Source organism: Camelus bactrianus, chromosome 13 (assembly GCF_048773025.1).
Source record: "Camelus bactrianus isolate YW-2024 breed Bactrian camel chromosome 13, ASM4877302v1, whole genome shotgun sequence".
Taxonomy (NCBI): Eukaryota; Metazoa; Chordata; class Mammalia; order Artiodactyla; family Camelidae; genus Camelus; species Camelus bactrianus.
In genome coordinates this window covers 40,642,009-40,665,714 of record NC_133551.1, presented here as the reverse complement: position 1 = coordinate 40,665,714, position 23,706 = coordinate 40,642,009, and the positions used below count along the sequence as shown (strand labels likewise).

The 23,706-nt window shown below is 37.4% G+C and overlaps 1 protein-coding gene and 1 non-coding gene across 5 annotated transcripts in view; one reads left to right on the top strand and one right to left on the bottom strand.

Annotated features, from left to right (window-relative positions):
* Positions 1-21,762, bottom strand: part of NDC1 (NDC1 transmembrane nucleoporin) — a 44,694-nt gene extending 22,932 nt beyond the window's left edge. The window contains exons 1-11 of one of the 4 annotated variants that reach the window (XM_010951770.3): positions 21,492-21,759; positions 19,924-20,044; positions 17,579-17,680; positions 15,396-15,570; positions 13,937-14,075; positions 10,587-10,695; positions 8,833-8,884; positions 6,891-7,026; positions 5,859-5,951; positions 3,467-3,548; positions 935-1,093 (exon numbers count right to left, since the gene is read on the bottom strand). In XM_010951770.3, the coding sequence (XP_010950072.1) occupies positions 935-1,093; positions 3,467-3,548; positions 5,859-5,951; positions 6,891-7,026; positions 8,833-8,884; positions 10,587-10,695; positions 13,937-14,075; positions 15,396-15,570; positions 17,579-17,680; positions 19,924-20,044; positions 21,492-21,641 (1,318 nt within the window). In that variant the 5' untranslated portion in view covers positions 21,642-21,759. Of the gene's footprint in view, positions 1-934; positions 1,094-3,466; positions 3,549-5,858; positions 5,952-6,890; positions 7,027-8,832; positions 8,885-10,586; positions 10,696-13,936; positions 14,076-15,395; positions 15,571-17,578; positions 17,681-19,923; positions 20,045-21,046; positions 21,116-21,447 lie in introns of all 4 variants that reach the window. The other 3 variants (XM_074376452.1, XM_074376450.1, XM_074376451.1) reach the window with 3 other exon arrangements.
* LOC123615908 (small nucleolar RNA SNORA43) lies at positions 4,698-4,819 on the top strand. Its single transcript, XR_006723723.1, has one exon. It is a non-coding gene; the product is annotated as a small nucleolar RNA SNORA43 (small nucleolar RNA).
* Positions 21,763-23,706: the final 1,944 nt, after the last annotated feature.

The window sequence follows — 23,706 nt, the reverse complement described above, 5'->3', positions numbered from 1 at the left end:
TCTGAATGTTGATAACATATGAAACACTCTAGAATCTTTTAAAATCATTGAACTTATCTAAATTGTTTTTCTTTACTAATCTCTTTGTTTTTGGTCTATGACCCCACCAGAGTAATGAAGTCAAAGACAGAGATGTGTTTGCTTTGGCCCATATAGTGATTTTTTTAAAATACCAAGATTAGTTGTCAATGTTTAAAAAGCAGATTTTCCCAAAAATTTCTTCAGGCTTCTCTTTAAAAGAAAACCAAGATCAGAAGTTCAGATACTGGGTCCAAATTTCCCCCCTGGGAACAACGTACTGAAGCTAATCCACGACTTTCCATTTCAGATGAAGTCTGCGCTCTCAAGTTTACCACAGTCCTCACCCAGCCAGTTTTGCCCATTTTCATTAAATGCCTGGCTCCAAAAGGCATCAGAACATTAAGTCCTTTTATCACTATTACATTCCTATGTATCTTCTCCTTAAGGGGTTTGCTGAAATAGCAAAGGTTCTTCCGCCTGTACTTCTTCCTCTCAGCTTTCACCTTGCAAACATTATATTTAGCAATCTTAAAACAATGAATGTGATGGCCCTGCCCCCAAATCACTGAGTCATTTCAGTTGCTCCTCTCTGGGCACTGTCCAGCAACTTTTTGTCTCTGGGATACTGCAACCGTAACAGTAGCTGAAGCCTTCTATTTGATGACCAACATTTTGTTAGTCTTTGTACCACTACTACCACCACCACCACTAATCACCCTTGACTTAATTTTTCCAATCTATAATGATACCCAAGCCTTTTTCTTGGCTCAGTACAATATCTCATATATTAGATCAATTTTCCCCTAAAATATGTACTTCATACTCATATATATATTCTTAAATTAACTACTATTATCTTTCTTAGAAAATGACTATAAATGCTTTCCCCTCTCTTAGCAGTACGAGGAGTTACCTGGAGAATTCAGTTTCTTAGGTTCCACTGGGTATGATGAAGACATCACTCTCCCATTTGTAGCAGCAGCTTCTTGGTAGAGCACAAGTTTCTGAGTCATATCATTTAAAAGATTCAAACACTCCCTTGAAATGGCTGTCCAATTGTGGGGATGTCCACCTACAAGGTCCAAATATCAGCTTTTAAAATGTAGATAATCTTATATAGTCTCTTCTCAAAATGGGGAAAAAAATTAAGACATGCTTTATTCATTAAATAGTGTTATATTGTATACCTTGCATCAGGGCCCATTTTTCTCAGTTGAGCTACTATTTATACTTATGCCATCTAATATACAGCAGGAATTCAATAAATATTTGGATGAAATAATTTTCCTAAAAGTCTACAAGCAAAAATTTGCTATTTTACCATTAAAAAACTACTCTCAAATTGTTAAAATAAAGCCAAACATTGGAGCACAGTTTGAGTGAAAAAGACCCAGGTTACTCCACCAGCAGTACTGAGCAGACTGAAGACTAAGACAATGAACGTGTCTAATGAGATGTATCCCATGGTCCCTAGTGACCCCTAACCTGTTGTGTCTGACCCACTGTGCTTCCACATATTTTCACTTGCAAAAGAGCCCCTACTTGCTATTATACCTATAGAAGTGACATGTTATTTGATAGTGATCATACTTTATACTTGGAGAGTTTACTATCTGTTAGCTTATTATTTAACTTAAACTACTATGATCCAGATTCCCTTAATTTGGGGGGAGGGTACAGTTCAGGGGTAGCGTGTGTGCCTAGCATGCACTGGGTTCAATCCTCAGTACCTCCATTAAAATAAATAAACAAAAGCCTAATTACCTCCCCCCAAAACAAAATAAATGAATAAATAAATAACTAAATAATCTTTAAAAAATCCCTTAATTCTCATTTTCTTTTGATTTTTCTAAGACATTTATCTCCTACAGCTGTCATATAAAAATCAACTGTGCTTCACTGTGTTTTGAGAATAGCAAAGGAGTCCACTGAAAACTGGTTTCTCCAGCCTGGGTGCCAGAGAATCATTCTCTCTTCACTTAGGCTCCTCCTTAAATATTTCCCCCATTTACAACTCAAGAGGAATACCATTCAACCTGAAAACAAACAAAATACTCCATCAATAGGCCCCAGGATGTTTTATACTGCTGTAACTCAGGACCACTACGGAACTATGCAATGGTCCAGTTACCTTTTTTTCCTTCTAGTTTTAAAATATAATTGACATATAGCACTGTATAAGTTTAAGGTGTATGGCATAATGAAATGGTTATCACAATAAGTTCAGTGAACATCCATCATCTCTAATAGATACAAAATTAAAGAAATAGAAAAAAATGTATTTCCTTGTAGTTACACGGATGAGAATTGTGATGAGAATTCTCAGGATTTACTCTCTTAACAATTTTCATATGTAACACACAGCAGTGTTAATTATATTTATCATGTCATACATTACATCCTTAGTACTTCTTTATCTCATAACTGGGAGTTTGTAACTTTCGACTGCTTTCATCTAACCCCCCCTCCCTCAACCCTTGCCTCTGGTAGCCATAAATCAGGTCTCTTTCTCTATGACCAGTTAACACTTTAATATATGTTCTCTGGCAGAGAACATGCCACTCAGTTACAGTTTACTTAAATATCTGGCGAAAACATTTAGTGTACACAGAATTCCTAACTGAACCTAAGTCTGCTAGAAAGGTATTGCTGCAGATAATTTCCCACAGCATTGGCCCTGGGTTTTTCATGCTACCAAAAGGAGAGCAGCTCCACTTATTTATATTTTTATATAACTGGATTTCATTTCCATGTAACTACAGTTTCATTTTATAAGTGGGAACTGGCAAGTAGGACAAAATAATGAAGAGCTGATTAGAGAGATGTAAAGCTACCCAGGTTCTCTGTCCCCACCAACGGCTGGGCAGGAAGGCTTTCCCTCCGGGAACAAGGCAGAGCACCACTGGCACATCTGCAGTCTTGAGCCTGACAAGTGCTTGAGCTGCCAGCAGTATCCTTGGTCACCATTAAATCTAGTTCCTTTTCACTTTTTGTTTTTTTAAAGGCAGGCAAAGTAGCATGGCAGGAGGAGGGAGCTCTGCCCTTGGAGTCAAATGACAGAATTTTTTATTCCAACTCTGACATTATTTTATTAAGCCACTTAATCTCTCTGAGACTTAGGCCCTCCATCTACGGATTAGACCACTTGATTTTTAAGGCCCCCTCGTAGCATTAAAACTTCTAGGATTCTTAAAATGTATTTTTCCACTCTAAAACTGTCAACTTACCTCATAATTTCTCCAGGTGAAGGGAATGAGGGCGCTGAAGGAAATACTATAAAAGTTTAAAAATACTTTTCCTGGAAATGTAATTTTTAACCACAGCAATGCAAATACTTTGCATAAGATTTAAATCAATATGTAATATTTTAATAAATACATCTCTCTCACTAAAAACTTTAAGTGGAACACTTTCTGCATATACATCCGATTACTTTTAGCAATACCTGGTTGGCTAAGGCTAAAAACTTCCTGTCTTCGTGAAGGAGAATACTGAGAAAGCAACATCAGGTCCTGCAAGGCCAAATACTAAAAGGAAAAAAATACACATTATTTAAATTTTTAACCTCTATATAAAACCTTATTTATGAATTAGGCTCAACATTATATATCTAAGGGGAAATTAGTTGCAATTTTTCAAGAAGGGAATACTTTCCACCATAATCTGCCTTTCTAGACTTTCAGAACTTTCTTGCCTTTATTCTCTGCAGGCTACTCCACTCACCTCGTAGGCTCCAGCTACTAGGAACTACAGAACTCTCTGTGTTCCTTCTCACTTAGTGATGGGAAACTTGAAACATCACATCCTCCTGGAACTTCCCTGCCCTCCCGCACAAAAACATACACTCACACAGCTCTCAATCGTGGCATTTAACATAATTTATTGTAATTGCCTGCTTTCTCATCTTATCTGGTTCCACCCACTAAACTGTGAGGCGGGAACAATGTCTTGCTCATTACCACATCTAGAGGTAACACCTAGCACACAGTAGATAGACAGCATATGCTGTATTTTTTTTTAACTGAAAATCCTCATTTTGTTCTCTGGCAAACTGCTTCGCTCATTATTCAAGACACCAACCTTTCCATGAAGGTTTGTTTTGGTCCCAAGCAGAATAAGTGGTTCCCACTGCATTTACCACAGTAAATGTTCCTCATTTTGTATATCTGCCCTTTCGACTAGGCTGTGCTACATCTTATTCATCATTATACCCTAAGCAACTAGCAGTGACTGACACCTGCCCAGTAAATAAAGATTTCTTGAATAACCAAATGAGTAACTGATATTTTTGTTTATCTAATAAATCAGTCATGATTGATATTTAAAGCTATTCAGAACATCAGTGGGTCATTTTCTTTTTAGTTTATAACTTTTCTAGAATGTAATCCAAACTCTGGGTTCTATTTTCCTTTAATTCTTTTTTAAGTACTATGACTTCTTAACAGATCACATATATCGTAGTTCTACTTTAAAAATTCAAAATGCAATTTAAATCAAAACAATTTATTCCTACTTAGGTTGATTTATACTTACTGCAACTTCTTTAGACTCTTTTGATTAAAATTTGTTTTAGGATCATTGTCATTGTTCATATTTTAAGAGAGTTCACTGAATATGTGCACACTATCAAGCACTCCCTTTGATCATGACAGCCAAAAATACTACATGAGTGAAAATGTGTCTTAATCCAATGATTAAAAAAAGAATCACCGTGACGTCAGAGCACAGAGGAAGCGGCTATTTCTACACTCAGTGCTCAGAACAGTGGGCACTAAGAATGGTTTGTAGCTGGACAGTACGATTTTCTTCTTTCATAGAGTAAGGCTCGTTGTGAGGATTAAATGAGATGTATGAGCACGTGGCAAGCTTCGGGCACAGTGGGACTGACTCAGAGAGGGTCTCCTTCATTCAGTAGTCTGTCTGGGGGAGACTTTGTAGAAGAAAGCATTGGGCAGGTGTGACCTGCTTCCCTGCCTGAGAGCCGCTGAGCCAGTATCAGCGGCCTGTGTCCTGTCCAGACCTGTTACTCCCTGTGCGGGGTCTGGAGCCACCTGGTCCATGAGCACTTATGCTGTGAGGACCCTTGACAAGGAGCAGGAGACAGTTTGGTCATTCTGGAAGGAGTGCCAAAGGGTCACTCCTGGCATTTGCCCTGTGGGTGAGGCAGAGGTCAGGCCCCTGTGTGGAGCCCCTCGATGGGCCAACCATAACCCTATATATGATCATCCAGACCAGGGCCCTAGGGGGCAGAGGGGGCTGTGGCCCCTGTCAGGTGGAGGGCTCAGTTTGCTGTTGAGGGTCAAACAAAAGTTGTAGGTGACTGGATCTCAACCAGGGTGCCCCTCCCAGGGCATGTGGCAGTGGGCAGGAGGGAGGGGTCCCCATGCTGGCAGGGCTGAGGTTGACAAACCTGCTGCAGAAAAACATGGTTTGGGGGGATTCACTGATGAGATTCCTTGTCTCAGGAAAAAAAAAAAAAACCAACAATCAGTAGTGCTTGGTTTTGCTACCATGAGGAGTTTGTGAAAAGCTAATGCATATGATCATTATATTTCATGCTTGAAATATTTTTATACCTGTTCTGAATAAAGCCCAGCTTATACAAATATATTGCAATACATACTTGCATTTTAGTCATTTGGAATGAACGAAAACTGAAAGAGTAAACAGCATTCACTGTAGCATGTAGGTGTTTTTAACAATACTTTTTACATTATTAGAATATTTTAGGCCCTCAAAAATGTATCTAAATACTTAAATATGCTAAACATTAAGTCTATTCCACAAAATAGTTTAGAGATGACTGTGTAGAGACACAAAATGCATAGTTTTGATACCTTTATGATGAGGGGAGGACTACTGTTTAAAACTTTCGGGAGGCATTCATCTGACTCTTCTGAAAATGGTGGCTGAACAGGGAACAAATGAGCCTATCAAATAAAATAAAAAATAAAGACTATGAAAATTATTATTTTCATGACTTAATTACATTCAGTAAATTAGCACTTGAAATTTATTACAAGGAAGACAATACAACCAAATTAACATCATTAGCGTTCCCTGCAAAAATATGCTGCATTAAAATTATAAACATCCAAATACACTACTTTTTAAGATATTACTTTTCCGATTTTACTAGATCTCTGGCTTCCAACAATAGAAACAAATTTAAGAAACAAAGATTGTCTGAAGCCGCTGAAGGATATAAACATACAGAGATGGTAAAATAAAACAGAAACACTTCATTTTCTAAGTTACAAACATCTGGGTGATAAAAACAATGCAATTCCCATTCATTTCAAATCATTTCTTGGAGACGTACAGGTATAGCTCAGTGGTAAAGTTCATGCTTGGCATGTGCAAGGTCCTATGTTCAATCCCCAGTACCTCCATTAAAAAAAAAATTAGAATTTTAAAAATTAAAAAAATTTATTATAAAAATCATTTCTTCAATATGAATTTTTTAACTTTCCTTCAAAGAACAAGTATTTTATTGCCTTATATTTAAATATTTTAATAGTCTCTATCAATAGCACGTAAAATTAATTTAAAATTCAAATTGATATGCTCAGTGGAGAAACGGAAACCTTCAGAAGAGAATTACACTATAGACAAAGCACAGTCAGTACCACTAACAATTCATTTAGTTTAGCTTCCAACCATTAAGAATACTAACACTGTTCCTCAGAAAAAAGTACAAATAAATGATGGTTATAAATGATACATCTCTTAAGAGGTCTGAGAAGAAAGACCAAAACCCAACTTCTCAAAATGGCTTTGGGCACAACAGCATGCTAATCAGTGCTCTACTAAAAATAAGTCTGTGTACTCCAAAACAGAAAAGTATTGATCCAAAACTCAATACTAACCTCTGTGGCATAAATTTTGAAGAGTATCCATGAGATGTACCAAGTCATCAGGAGAAAGACACCACATAGCCAGACATGGTAGAGTAATGAGAGATTCAGGAGGCCGCTCACAGTGTCAAGAGGCCTATGAAACTGCCTATGAAAGCAGAAATTACTATTTAATCCTGTGGGAAAAATACAATCTAAGCATTTAACAGACCTGGGACCCCACACAGAAACAAATCCTATTTCTAGATAATAATGGTGATAGATTCCTCTCCTTTTGTACCCTATAGAGTTCTTTCACTAATACCGTCTTATAAAGTGCACAAGGGAGTCTTAAAGGAAGCGTAGACCTAAACTAGCTCTCAGTTTGTTGCATTCCAAATCTTCACGTCATTTTCTACAGAGGAAAAAGCCTCCCCCAGAGGCTGGGTAAAATTTTATTATTGTTGTTTTGTAGTTTGTTGCTTAAAAACCATTTGACATGACTAGCACCTCTCCTGGACAGGATTTCAACTCTATCTGTATACCTTATAAACCGTTTCATAGTAGATAAGAGTACAAAGTACTATCTACACATAACAAACTTTTAAAATAATTTAAAAAACTGTTAGAATGCTAAATAAAGTGAACTCATGTGATCTTACCAAAACCTTGAATAGATCAATTTGCAAAGTCATCATAATCCTATAATCATACACTTTGCAATTGTGAAAACAGGATTAGAACCTCTGACTCTATTATTTGTAAATGTTGTGAATTTGTTAACAACTTGATCCAATCTACCCTTAGTTTCCTCATCAATATAATGGTGGCATATTCTCTTCATTCTATCTCTCAGGGTTTTTATGACATTTAAAACAGTTTGTTAGGAGTGCCCAGCATAGTACTTGACATTCCCTGGGGCTGGGTGGGGGGAGGTGAGTGTGCAATAAATAAAGCTTTTTTTCAGTTTTTAAATAAATATTACTGAGGGCCTGGCATATATTAAGGCCAGAATACCAGGCACTTCCATACAAACAAAACATTTTTAAATGAAAGGAGGAAAAAAATTAAACATTATGTTAACTTTCTATTAAATATCATTATTATTTTTCTATTTGACCCGGTTTAAAACCTGGACTAATATAACATAGTAAGTGACCCACGAATTTGGTTTCATATCTAAGACATTAAGCAGAAAACAAAACTAAATTTTACCTAGAAAATTTTAAAAGTCAGGAACTGAAATCTACACTGTAGCAACCATAATATCTCAAACACCAGTAGTGTCAATATTCCCACTCCCCAGAAGTGGTAGTAGTTAAGTTCAAATATGACACAAATTACACAAATTACAGTGGAATAAGCAATAATTAGAAGAACAAATACTAATAGAGAAGTTTATACTTATATACCAAATAAAGATTAAAGCTTTACCTATGAACAAAGTGCATGGGGACTAACTAGAACAACACATCCCACTTCTGCCACTCCATTGCTATTTATGACTGTCAGCAGGTCACGTCCACCCCATTGCTACTATGGCTGTCAACGGGTCACGTGACTCTACTCAAATCTGGTTTCTTCACAGGGAAAATTAGAGTGACACCACAGTATTGTGCTTATATACCACAACATAGCATAAAATGATTATTGAGGAGAAAAACTGAAGACAGGTATAGCCATGCAACTCAAGAAGTCCACTTATATTACAGCTGTATCTAACAAAAAATGAATTATCATTCTTATTTCTGGGGAAAGGAATTGGCTGACTAGAGACCGGGGCCAACAGATTTATTGTATACCCTTTTATATACCACTGGAATTTTAAATTATGTGAATTATGTGTATTCAAAAATGAATACTTCTTAAAAAACTTAAATGCTAAATCTAAATAAAACATCTGGAAAGTAGCAAACATCTAAAAGAATGGAGACAATTTAAAGAGTTAAAATTAGACCTTTCATGTATCACTTACTCATCTAACTGAAGGTCCATAGCAGTGCTAATCCAAGCTTTGGGAATATGGCCTGAAAGAAAAAAATACTATGCTATGATTACAAAACGTTAACAAAACAAATCTTAATCGTGCTTTGGAATATGAGGTTGATGAGATGGCCAAGTTGACACCAAGACCTCAGTCAAAATGCTAGACTGTTTGATTAGGTGTGAGCAGGAAAAAAAAGAGAATTAATTTCTAAATACAGGCAGTCTTTGCTTTGCACAGATCTAAAACGTACATATTTCAGTTACCATGGTTTAGTTAAAACACCAATCCCCGAACGACACAATTCAAATTTCAGCTGTATGCAACTGAATATAGTACTTCTAGCTTTTCAGTATACAATCAGTGTGTAGATAAGAGACGGACATCCTTTCTTTCAAAGTCTGTTGGTGACTGGTCACTCACATCTGTTATTTAGTTCTGGCACAGAGCGCAAAGCAGGTAGTTGTGTTGCTCCTTGTCTCCCATGATAAATTCACATGACGTTTTACAAAAATGAACAACCAAAAGAGGAAACTGGCCAAAAGGACCAAAGTGCAACAAAGAAATGAAAAGCAGTAACACTGGAAATGAAATCTGAATGAAACATAGCTGGAATTACAGAAGAAATAGCTAAGCATGGATATACTGACACAGCTGCTATGTCAACCCAAAAGTACAACAGGGAAAACAGCCAGGCTAACTATAGTAGGTTAATAAAAGCAACAAAGTGTTAACGTTGGAATGACAATTATAAAAGCTATGCAGAAAAATGGATTACACAAACTAAAAGTAAAAAAGTGGACAACAAAATGATCTATACACAAATAGAACAATTTTCTAAAGTTACTCCATAGAGAAAGGTAGAATCAGAAAATGTTAGTCTGAAAACAGTATTTTAGGATGTTGGATTCTGTTTATATTAATATGTGTTGCTATTTAGATTAGTGTTTTCCATTCAACATGTACTGTTCATTATATTAAATAAGCTATATTTTTGTGCTTAAAATTCATGTTAACAAATTCTACAAAGTTTCCTCAGCAACAAATTTCTACTGTATTAGTAACAAGTCACAAAAAGTTATAAAAAGAAATATGTTATTTAGAGAGAAATTACCAAATGACAAACAATATATTCTTTTTTTTTTAAAGGACACATTTTTTTAACATTGTGAAAAAGACATTACAAAATTTACCATCTTAACCATTTTCAAGTGTACATACACTCTATGGCACCCTGTTGTACAAGAGATCTTCAGAACTTCTCCATCTTGCAAAGCTGAAACTCTATATGCACTGAACTCCCTTTTCTCCCCTCCCCCAAGACCCGGGCAACCACTATTCTACTTTCTGTTTCTAAGAGTCTGACTACTTGTGATTACTCATATAAGTAGAATCATGTAGTATTAGCATTTACCTTTTTGTGACTGGCTTATTTCACTTAGTATAATGTCCTTAAGGTTCATCCATGTTGTAGCATGTGACAGGATTTCTGTCTTTTTTAAGGTCGAATATTATTCCACTGTATGAATATACTACACTTTATTTAACAATACGCTCCCTTAACTAAATATGCTTGAACATTTGAATCTAAATCTAAACATTTAATCTAAACAATGATTCAGCTGGGCTAATCACACACCTACAACTGTAGGAAACATTCAAATACAATCCAGAATGACTTTGTAACTGATATTTTCAGAGCTGTGAGCTAATACATACCCTGTACCAAAAACAGAAATTCTTACCAAGAAAATAATAGACAATGCAGAAATTTCTAAGCAGGAACAGAGACTCCACACAACTGTGCTTAACCAGCAGAAGCAGAGACCTCCTGAAGCGCAAAAACTTGTACTGCTGTGGAGAGAAAACACCAGAATCAAACGGCACGTTCCGACAGAGCCTCTGCTTTACTCCAAGGCAAGCATGTAGCTCTACTGGTCCACATGTAAAACACAACAGTGCCATCATAAAAAGATAAAGTTTATTCCAGAGGTAAAAAATTAACTATTTCTGATGTTAAAGTATTTACTATTTACATTATACAACATCTCACTGATAGATCAGAAATAAGAAAATTAACAATATCAATCTATACTTATAGTAGGGACTATGGATATGGAGTAAGTACAAAAAAACAATAATTACAATAGCAGCTCACATTCTTTGGATGCTCCCCACATACCAGGTACTGTTCTAAACACTTAATATGCATTAATCTGTTTAAACCTCACAACAACCCCATGAAGGAGGTTCTATTATTATCCCATCTTACAGATGAGAAAACCAAGGCACAGAAAGGTTAAGTAACTTAATCAGTGTTACCAGCTAGGAAACAAAAATCTGTGATTTTAATGCAGGCAGGCTAGCTTCAGAGCCTACAATCTTCAAGATGACATATACTGCCTCTATACAAAAATTTTTCACATGCTGTTGGCAGTGAAGAAGACATTAGCCTAAGAATCAGGAGACCTGAGTTCTAGTGCTTCCTCCTTCCGTACAACAGTAATTCTTGTCTCCTATCTAATTATCTGTGAAATAAGAAGACTGACCCAGCTAAGTAGTTCCTTAATGCGTACCTTCCAATGCTAACAATCTAACAGAAGAGAATCAAATGAGAAAAAATATGAAATGTTTTCCTGAAAAAACTACACTTCTTGTGAAACAAGGGTCGCCTGCCCCAAAAATATATTAGTGGAAAATATATTTTTAAATTATTGGAAAGAATCTAAAAAAACCTAAGGAACCAAATATGAACTTCCCAAATTCTGGTCGTCTTTTGTGTTTATATTAGGGCTGATCCTTCTTTCAGGATTTCAGAAGCCAAAGAACAGCCAAGTACTCAAGCAGAGGTTACATCTTCATACCATGTCTGCATATTCCTGCGGTATCTTACAAAAAGCAGCCCGTGTGAATACTTAATCACTAACCATACAGCTTGAAGTAGTCTGGTTTATTCAGGTATCTTCAAAGTCCACATGTGAAGCTGCACTGTTCCTGCAGTCACTGGGTGCTCCACCACCTCACCTCAACCCCCCAATAAAAAGGGAGTGGTTCCTATACTATTCCTACTGCAGCTCTCACCTCAACCATTACTCACAAGGGTCCAAGAGGCTAGCGAAGCAGGCAGGCATTTCAGCAGCTATGCAGAGAATTGCTAATACACCCTCTTTTTGCTCCCAAGTTGAAGTGTTTTTCAATTCCCTGCTGGGTTCTTCTGTGATCTGGCTATAAGTTATCCTTTACTTATTCAAATATTTACTATGTGCCAGGCTCTATAAATCTCATTTCATTTAATACTTTCAAATAGTCTTGTTGGCCAAAATTTGCCAAGTCTATCTTGGCATTCATCCATTTCTTTGTCCCCTACTCCATGCCAGCGTTCTGCTTTTCCCTGTCAGTCTGTCATTAAGAATTTGATAAGGGAAATAGAACTGGTTTTTGTAGCACAGGCAAGTTTAAAGAAAAAACCTAATGTACTAATGGCAAATTTGTTCAAATTACTGGATTCTTAAGAAGATCTAATTTTTCATATTGTTAAATGAAAAAAGTAGTTACTGAATAATATGTACAATATAAAACTATTTACAAAAATCCCACCCCACAAAATACATAAGGTTACAGCTACTATATATACAAATGTACAGTAAATGTACAGTAAAGGGTCTAGAAGAATACACAAGAATGAATCTAAGATTTTATCAAAAGAAATTACAAAAAATTTAGTAGTCAAATTTTACAAATGCAACATTACACAGCAGAAACAATAATTTATCAGCACTGTCAATTCTTGGACTCTTCATGTTCACTCTCTTACACATCTGTGATGTTAAATGGGTGGTTACTTTCCACTGAGGTTCATGGAGGAACAAGGTACTGGGAGTATCTCATTTTTCTCCAGTATTTTCTTTTCTTCTATATTCTCTATGTTCTTAATTTTGTGTGGATCAAAGATGTTTCCCCATGGATATTTCTGTATGGGATTTTTCTCCTTGTGAGATTTTGAGGTGGCAAAGCTAACACTCTGCTTTTAATTCATCTTCATATGATATGAAGAACTTCTAAACAGGACTCTCTTTTCATACACTCACAGCCTACAGGGAGGTAAGGGCCAGATTCTTTTCCGTGAGCACTATCTCCTTAGAGTGGGTGAATTTTCATCAGATTGTTCTCAAGGATGCAAAAGGCATGTGAAAACTTTAGTTAAACCAGGGGAACTTTAACCTGTCACTCTCATACTTACAGTCTCACGAGACATCACTTATTTACACATCCCTCTTTCCCTACTGGACTGGGTGCTAGTGAGAAGGGGCTCGTTCTAACAGTTTTGCTCCAAATCTCAGTCCTCAGTGTGGCATAGGGTGGGGATGAAACCAATAATAGCACAGTTAAGAATAGTGGCAACAGGCTAGGGAGAGCCTTGATGCCACTGGAGAAATCTCAACCCGTCTTTCTCTCTCCTGCCAGAGGAGGTGGTTCTGAGTTCCAGAGAGTCTGGAGTTCCTACCAAATTAGTAGATTTTAAAAAAACCTAAGTGAAAGATAGTTTAAACTATCCCACTCAAACCAGTCAAAACTGTTCTATTTATACACATTTACTTATTCAAATATTTACTATGTGCCAGGCTCTATAAATCTTATCTCATTTAATAATTTCAAAGAATGCCTTGTTCTGAAAAGGATTTGAGACAGTAACTGACATATTCTATACTTACTTGTACATCCTCAAGTTCATGAGGGTCTTAGGTTCAAAAAGAAGCTGGCAGCTGCACAGAGGTACTCTGCATGAATGTCATCATCATCCTCCCCCAGCCCTGCTAGGTCACAGCAACTGCCACTACCTAGCAGGGAGGGAAAGAGTGGAGCAAAGTGGTATTCTGAGAGTGGCAGCAGGAAGGGCAACCACAGCTCTCAAACATACACTGCAGTCTCATGAAGACAAAGCTGTCCTCTCCAAATGGCATTCTGAGGGTCTCAGTCCTAAGTTTTGCTGATCAAATCTTGAATTAATCAGACGAGGCCAGTTATACACCCACATATCAAAGCAATTTTAACTCTGCCAAATTCTGACATAGGTAATGCTCAAATGATGGCTTACCTGTATGATGGGAAATGGAAGATAGTTCATGTTGTTAATAAAATACAGGAGGCTATAGCTATAGCCCATAAATGCTCCAGCCAGCAGGAAAAAAAGGTGATACTCATTTAAGCAGGTTTGTGCAGCAGGGCTACCTAAGCTGAAGGGAAAAACTCAGGTTATTAATTCAAGTCAGGGACATATACCACTATTTTAGGCACAATACCTACTGAAGGCAAAGCTTTGACTTAATTACTTAAAAAATGCTTCAAATTCTAACAAAATGGTTTGTTTTAGGTTAAGTACCGGCAAAAGATTAACAAAATCCTTTTCCCTGATGCATGAGAATTTGATCTTTAGTTTAATTCTCTAGTTCTGTCCCTCTGGAAAAGGGTAAGGATGTCCCCTGTGACAGTAAGCAATGGTGTTTACAAGTTGGTAAACTGCATCTGGTCTGAGAAGAACTCTAAATAAAGGCTATAGACTTGACAGAGCTGCCATAACTTTGGGCTTCTCTTTGTGTCATCCCTTGTAACTAGGCGATCCCCCATGGGGATGCTTTCACTAAAAATTTAACACATTAGGAAAAAAACCTGCCTTATATAATAGTAACTGAGGGACAAAAGGAAATCAAATATTCAGTAGTACTTATGAACAATGTCTTAAAGTCACTGGATAATAAGGAAATTAAGATTACTCCAGTAATCTTTTTTTAATTTTTAAAGTCAGAATATCAACCTGAAATTTGTATCAATGCCATCTGCTCAAGAACCGTATATTTCAAAATTATAAAGGTACTCTACTGAAGGTAGTTTTAATTATTTAAAATTTTTTCTCTATTCTCTCATACTACCCTTCCTTCAAATCCCAACCTAAATGCCACCTCCTCTGAGAAGCCATGTATGGATCCCTGCCTGCTCTCTGAACTCCCACAGGTTTTATCTGTACATCTTACTTTCTTCCTATTACATTCTATTTCTCCTATTACATCCATTTGTGTCCATGTCTTAATTCCCTCTTCTGTTCTCAGCTCTCAAGGAGCTTATAGTCTATGTGTGAATTATTCTAGTAAATGCAACAGTGGGGGGAGGGTATAAAGAATGCTCAGTGGTAGAGTGTGTGCTTAGCATGCACGAGGTCCTGGGTTCAATCCCCAGTACTTTTGTTTATAAACAAACAAACAAACAAACCTAATTACCACCCCCCAAAAAGGTCTTTAAAAAAAAAGAAAAAAATATTTTTTTAAACTATAGAAAAAACAATCCAACAGCATCCAGCATAGCACCTGCACAGAATAAACGGTTTTTAAAAACTGCTGAATTCAACAAACATAAAACATCAAAAACATATGACATAAATAAATAAGCACTTTTTATAGAAGTCTGGAAAGTAAAGAATGTCAATAAATTATTAATGTATACAGGTCACTTTTGGCTTAATAACTAAACAAAGACCCTTAGAAAAATATATTCACTATTACCTCTCAGTACCAGCGCAGGGAACCACAAGAAAACTGTATTGACCCTTGGTTATCACTGCAGCACACCAAGCCATCATCATTCCCATTGCAGCGTGAATAAAGGAGTGCATGAGCTGCTGAGGATGAATGATCTTCCCGATCAGTGCCAGTCTGGAGCAGGGAATGGAAGGCACGACTGCAAACAAAACACACGACTGTGGCTTCATAACCTACCTGTAGCTTCTGAAGTTAGAGGACCTAAACTATTCCCTCTCATCCTTGCACAGATACCCTTTGCCGCAGGAAGAAACCCACAGTCAATATAAAACACGCCACAAAAAAAATTCTGTTAAAAATTCTTAGTTAAGATAATTTGAAAAGACTGAATACAGATGCACACAGAAAAAGAAAAACCAAAGAATCTAGAGAGATGAAACCTAAGGATAGTATGATTAACATTTTTCAATTTTTTTTAATTAAAATTTCCTGATAGCTCAAATAGTGCCTATCCTGGCACTTCTCCCAGTGCCATAGAAGAATAAATAATAATAATTTTAAGATATTGCTTGCCCTCCAGTAAGTTATCTTTATTTCAACATTTTAAATTGTCAACATATAATTCATCTGTGAAAAATAAACCACAAACTAGGTAAGTAATGACAACACTGAAGAGTAAAATAAATGCTTGCGTGGGAATTTCTAATACCTCTCTGATACCCCAAAAAAGTTTTCTGGAAGTGAGCTGGGGTGGCAAGTGTGGCATGTTGACCTTTGGAAACAGGTGGCACAGGGTTCCCTGGCCTATCTATGTATGTATTCTTTTAATACACTCCAAGTAAAGAGACTGCGGGGAGGTGGAAAATTAAGCATGAAGGGAAAGAGGTCAGGAGCTTTACAATTTGGGGAAGAGGCTGCTATCACCTTTCTCTCCCCACCAGAAATCCCCACGAGGCCTACTGATGGCACAACTGACTTATACTCTGAACATACCAAACAAACCTTCTCATGTCGTTAAGCCTTTTTATATGCTGTACCTTCTCCCTAGAACACCATTTTCCTTTTTCGTCTATTTAATACAACTCATCCTTCAAGGCATGGTTCAAGCATCATCTCCAGGAAGCTCCCCATGCTGGGGTAAATGGTGCTCCTATATACTCCCATACTATCCAGTGTATTATTATAGTAATCTATAAAGAATGCTTGTTGAAGGAATGAGCCAAAGTGACTAGTCAGGTGTTAATAATGACTAGCTGGAGAGTCCTAGTCTGGCATCTATATCCAGATGACCCAGGTACACTGGACAGTGTGAAAAAAAGACATGCTGTAAACCAAAGAGATCTGTATACAGCTTGAACAGAAAAAGAGACCCATCACCCAGGAGTAAGAAAGCAAAGAAAAAAGATGTATTAAAAAAAAACAGAGAATGATTTGAAATTTTATACCATACCTAATAAGGAACTACTAAAGAGCTTTAAAAGAGGAATGATGTTATAGTAAAAATAAGAAGTACAGAAAGTGCTTCTTATTATACCTTAAGGACAGACTCAAGGAATCCAAAAAGGCAGGAAGAGTAAGGAGAGAAACTGAAAAAAAAAATAAAAAGCTCTAAAATCTAACAAGTGATTCTCCCAAGGCAAAACATATCATTTTAATTTTGTTGGAAAATCACAGGATTACAGGCTGTACTATTTGAAAAGGACCTTAGAAACCACCTGGTCCTGGTCTCCTATCCTATAAAGTAGTTATTTTTATACTATATCTGCTGAATCACAAAGTTAACACCAGCCGTGAACTGTTAAAATGTCTCAATTTTTTGTGTATGATAAAATACACATTAAAAATGTTTACCATTTTAACCATTTTAAGTATATAGCTCTGTGGCATAGGTACACTCACACTGCTGTGCAATCATCACTACCATCTTTCTCCAGACTTTACCATTTTCCCCTGGACCCGTTAAACAATTCTCTGTTCCCTCTTCCCTCCACCCCCGGCAAACACCATTCTACTTAGTGTCTCTATGAATTTGACTACTCTAGATACCTCATAATATAAGTGGAATCATACAATATTTGTCCTAAGAATTCCAATTATTTTTTAAAAACAGAGAAAGTATATACATACTCATATACAAAATGCATTGAGTCTGCCCTTAGTAAAATAAATTCAGATATTTTGAAGATGGTTAATATTTGAAAACTCACCTGTATAGAACTCCACATTGAAAATACTTATTATTACTATTACCACTGACAGCAGCAGAAGGTAAAAGATTATATAGGAACTATATAGATCACTGAGGGAATCTAAAACACAAGAGAGATGAATTAGTAAGTTCATTCAGTCATATAGTCGAATTTAGTACGCCACAATAGAAAAGGGGCTTGAACTACAACTATTATTTTAATTTTAAAAGTTATCTTTTCTTTAAGAATTTACTTCTAGACTGCTGACAGGTCCTATAGGGCATCAACTCAAGAACTAGTGTGAGTTATTCTAAGCTCCAGGTCCTTTAAAATTATACTAGAATTTCTTTCAGATGACCCAGATGTTAACATCAGACAAAATAACACCATATGCAAACATACTTCATCATGTGAAACAGAGAAGTACCACATTTAGTAATATACCAACAAAGTTTCTTTTTAAAATGTAAATATTTTTCATATCTCTTCTTAATAAATGCAATTAGTCCCTATAGCTAAAAAACTTAACACTTCTAGAAATAGCATAATCCATAAATTATCCAAATAAGCTGAATAAAAAACAAAAAAAATCATGATATCCTTCTGAAATATTAATATATTCACATTTTAGAGTGGTTCAACAATTAATATTCCATTTAAAAAATATGACAAAGTTTAAAACATGTGCCTAAAAACATGAACAAGAGAAAAATAATAACACATGCTTGTTGAATAGACTGACATAACAAAACCAAGTATTTTGAAAATTTTAATTCACTGACCAAAATTATTGAAAAATATTTATTGAGCATCCACAGTTAAACTCAAGCATTATATTGAGCTAAAAGAGTGAAAGAATTGTTTTCATGTGACGAAATAAGTAAGGAAAGACTACAATGTCCCTGTAAAGACTAGTGAAGCAAAAGTTGAAGAGGACAAGTAACATCTGATGAGAAAATGGCATAAATCAAGCTCAACCTGGAGAGAAAGTGTTACTAGGATTAAAGAAACCTTGGCCATGAAATGGCATACAGTTTTTATCTCAAGTGCCAATTCTGAACAATTAGTAATGGCTCTAGATTGAATATTCTGAGGTTCCAACTAGACAGCAAAGATCATATGAGTGAAGCAGGCATAAGCAAAGTGGTTACAGAAATACTTGCCATCCTGGTGCTGGCTTATGGCTTAATTTCACCTGACCTGTGGGACACACCCAAGAAGTGATTGCAAAGTCTCAACAAAAAACTTAAATCACTTTAATTCTCTAGCAGCAACCTCTCTCCAAAGACCTAAGATCTAACTCCTTGAAAACTGGCATTTTCTTCAGAAAAATTAAATTAACAACATACTTTCCACTTTCCAAAGCAAAAGAAATTTACTGTTACTGTTGTTGAGAGGGGGGAAGAAAAAGAATTTTCAAGAGTATTTGTGCTTCTTAGCCTCAGGCAAGACTTTTAAAGACTTCAAAACCTACTCTGGGAACATTTCTTTTTATTTTTTTAAGTCTAGTATGGCAGAGTGGAAAAACATAGGCTCTGATGTCAGAGACCAATGTTCAAATCCTGGTCACTAGCTGTGTCTCTGCCCAGACTTACAACCTAAGACTCAGTTTCCTCATTTAAGTAGGGATAATTCCCCATTATTACACAAGGTTGAAGGAAGGATAGGAAGTAATATACTTAAGTGCTTAGCATGGTGCCTGGCACACAGTAGTAGCAATAACTAGTAGCAATAATTGGTAGTTATAGTTTAATGAATTTATTAATTTTATTTTGTCTCCGAGGATTTTGAGAAACGTTAGCCTGCTCCAATCTTTTCCTCCTCTTCAATCTTTGAACTTAACTCCATGTTCCTTAGTCACTCCTCCTTTTCTCTGTTCTCATTTTTTTCTCATTAGCCACAATATAAAAATGAAGTATTCTTAATTGTAGACAGGTTTTCTAAAAAGCCTGAACCCAGGACCTCATGTATGCTAAGCACGTGCTCTACCACTGAGCTATCCCTCACTACCCATCTACAATTTTTAAAGAGATAAAAAGGAACTTCTCTTCCTTAAAAGGACAGTCTTCTGAAGCTGCTAAAAAGAAAAGACAAACAAATAAACAAAATTAAGTTCTCATTTATGTGGTCTCCTAATGATCTTTCTGTTCATGTGATTGTATATAGTCTCTGACAAGTTTACTAATCTTATTGTGTAGTGAAAAGTTCTATGTTAGGAAGGGAATGCCTTAAGAGCACCTCAAAGTGAATGTCCTGCTGTTGTCAATACAGTAATTAAAATAAATTGTTTAAACCATAACACAATTTTTATGTTGAGAAATGTGTCCTGTAAATTTGTTTTCCCCAAACTGAATACCACTTACCAGACAGCCACTGTATAGGATGAAATAAATCAATGCTGCTGAAGATTACAAATACCGTGGTACAGATGGGCAGAAGCAGCACAGACCAGACAATACTTGTAACTATCCTCCAGCCCAAAACCTATAATTAAACAAAACCACTCAATCATGAAGTCAGTTAAACTATTTCAGTTATTTCAGTTATGCAAATCCTATCTTTTCATACAGAATGTTAATCACTAATATTTACACCCAGATCACACAGTCCATGAAGCTATATATAGACTCCACTGGTTACTATTAATAACATTACATACCAGTACAGAATCTAGTCACATTAGTGAACTGATGCTTGTATTAGTTCAGTCAGATGTCACACTAAGTATCACACTTTAGGGGGGTGAGGGAGGTCTACTTAGTTTTACAACTGTATTTCACAGCACTTACACTTGTCTCTCTAGGTTTGATTGATATGTCAAAATCTGAAAGCGCTATACATTCTATGGGAAACATCTGTATACTCTAATTGTGTTTACAATTATTAGATATGCACTGTTTATTGGGCCACTACTGCGTTGTATTCATGCCAGAATCACCAGTGCCTACTATATAAGAGGCACAAGATTTACTGTTGAATAAGTGATTCAAGAAGAGATTCTGAGGGGATTAGAGCACGAAAGTGACAATTAGATTTATATTTTGGGAGATAAAACACCCTTGTGGTTGTAAGGTGGCTATGATGAAGATGGATCAGAAGGGACAAGACCCAGAAAGGAGACAAACAGGAAGCAGTCCATCTCGACTGCTCAAGCCAAACATTATAGTCAGTGTTTAAATGAAGGCAGTGGCAATGAGAAAGTTAAAAAAAAATGCAGCCACATTTCTGAGATACAATCTACAGGACATCGATGACTGATAATACAGGTGGTAAAGCACAGGTAAGACTTAAGTAACTTGGGATACAGGTAGATGGCAGTGCCGCTGCGGTAGAAGCACTGTCTTAAGAAAGATCTTACTCCTATTTCTCTCTGCCGTCCAACGAATGGATGCAGAACTGCTGACTGAACTTCAACAAGGAAGTACCTCATCTCAGTCCCACAGTGCATACAATTCTCTAACTTGACAAAGTACCTGTCCTGCTTACCTAGTCCCCGAGTCCAGTCTCTGCTAAGGCCATGCCATTCTTTCCGACTCTGGACACTCTTTCCCGCTTCTTAGCCCAAGTAATCAACAAGTTATTATAAACTTTGCAACTAGGAGGTACACCATCTTTGCATACAACTCTTCCCCATTCCCTGCCCCAATTCCCGTGCAGGTCATCCCTCCCGCTTGGACCAGCTTCCACTCAGGACCCCTCTCTCACGCCGTAACAAATCTGTACTTGAGACTTTTGGCACATCCACACCCTGTAACCAGCTTCCATTCAGGGTGCCCCCCACAACCCTGAAACCAGTCTCACTCCACGAGTTCCCCACGCTACATTCGAGCCCGCCCCTCCCCCGCCCGGCGCGCACGCGCGACCAACGCCCGCCAGCCCAGCCTGACCCCCGCAGCAGCCGAGCGCCTTCAATAGTGCACACAGCACTCACGCGCCACAAGATGTCCCGCGACCCGCTGGCGCAGGGCCGACTCGCAGCCGTGGCCATGCTGATGGCGGCCCCTACTCTGAGGGGTGCAGGATACAGTGAGCCCGCCCGCCACCGCAGTTCAAAGGGAGGAAGGCCCCCGAAGGCCCCCATTGGGGCTGCCTCAAACGCTGCCTGAGCGAAGCCCGGCCTAGGCCCCAACACATTCCTTCGGGGTTTCGTCTGGACAGGCCCAAAGGGCCGGAATTGCCCCGCAGACCCGACCCCCAAAGGGTGCTGAGACTCCAGGGTCCTCCCTCTGGAGTCCAAAAGGTCTCTCCGAAGCAGGGTCCACCCAGGCGCCAGAAATTGGGGGCGGCGCTGCATGCTGGGAATTGAAGTCTCGACGACCCTCTGGAAGAAAGGAGAAGCGTTGCATTCTGGGACTCGGAGTTACAGTGTACAGCATGCTGGGAATCGAAGTCTTCCCGGACGCTCCTTGTGGCATGCTGGGAATCGTAGTCTTTTATAAAGCCTCTATTACTCAGTGTTGATTGATCAGAATTCTGTAATTAGGAAGACCTGGCAAGATGATTTGCCTTCATTTCTACCTGTCTTACTTTATCGACCGCCTTAAAGAGAAATCAAAGCATGTTGTGGTCGTGTCCACAAAAGTACTAATTTTACTGAAATGAAAAAATCTCTTTCCCTGTAGCTGCATTTGGTTTCATAAAATCTGCTTTCTAGTTCCAACTCTGCCAACTTGCTAAGTGGAATATCTTGACCCTCCCTGAGCCTCCGTTTTTTCATCTATAAAATTAGGATAAAAATGAAGATGGCATCCTAGGATGTTGTGAATATGTAATAAAATGCTGTACAAATATTGGTTGTCATTAATTTCCTGCCAGTGAGTTAAAAAAGGCTTTTCACCAACCTAAGTCCCACTTAATGAATCCTTCTCTGATTGCATTAGGCCCCAGTGAGCTCCCTGGAGGCATATTGCTAACACCTTTTAATACTCAATTACATACCACATTCAGTACTCTAGAAAGACAGATTCAGTGATTTACTGACTCTAAAGAAACTCAGCCTAGTGAGAGAAATTGTGATCACATGTATTGCTCTGCAGTGTCTGCTAAACATGGTTTCCTGGGTTGTTTTAAGATTACATCATATTCACTTCCAAAAATATTTAATATCAATCAAATCTGAGGTATTGCAGGACTGGAAATTCAAAGGTAGATCAAGTCTCTGCCACGAAGAAACCTATCTGGTGGTGGAGAAAGATTATAAAGAACTATTTAAAATAAGTATCCATAAACACACCTCTGGTTATTTGCGATCAGATCACCTTGTTTAGTTCCTTTGGTAAAGACTAGTAGTTGTCTATGCCAGTAACTATGCTCCCCTTCTTTTTTGTAGTAGAGCTCCTAGCCCCCATTTATAACTGGGCATGTGGCTACATTTCCCAGGCTCTCTTGCAACTAAGGGGAGCCAGGTGGTGGAGTTCAGGCCAATAAAATATCATCAAAGTATTGCATGATAGCTTCCTAAAAATGACCCTTAAAAGAGAGCTAGTACACTTTCTTTGCCCCTTCTTAATCCCTTCCTCCATCCAGCTGTATGGAACTTGGTTGTGTTTCCTGCCATATTGAACCACAGGAAGAGGGTCACACTCTAGACAAAATCAATTACTGAGATAAAAGGAGACAATTACTTGGAGCAATCATACGTTCTTGAGCTACCTGTCTTTACCTCTTGAGTTCATTTATACAAGAGAGACATTTATTGTTTAACCCACTTCTATTTTTATAGACTTATCACAATCTGAAATCATCCTGTGTAACTACTTATTTATTATCTGTCTTCCCAGTAGTCTACAGTCTTCATGAGAGTAGGGACTTTGTCTATCTTGTTAATCATTGTTTCCAAAATACCCATATTATTAGTAGGTAGTCAATAAGTGTTTGCTAAATTAACAAAAGAATGAATGAATGAATGGAAGCAAGTAACTGCATCAGAGAGTGTCTGATTCAGTACAAAAGACTTTGTGATTTATATCAAAGAGGGATTTAATTCAGAGAATGGATAACAAAAGTATTGGAAGGGCTAAAAGAGCATAGGGGAGAAAGAACAGGTTTGTAGTTGCAAAAAGGAGAAAGGATTTATTACCCAAATATAAGGAAGATGCTATTCCCTCTGCCTTAGTGCTCATTAGCCCACATGCAGTGCTGAGCTG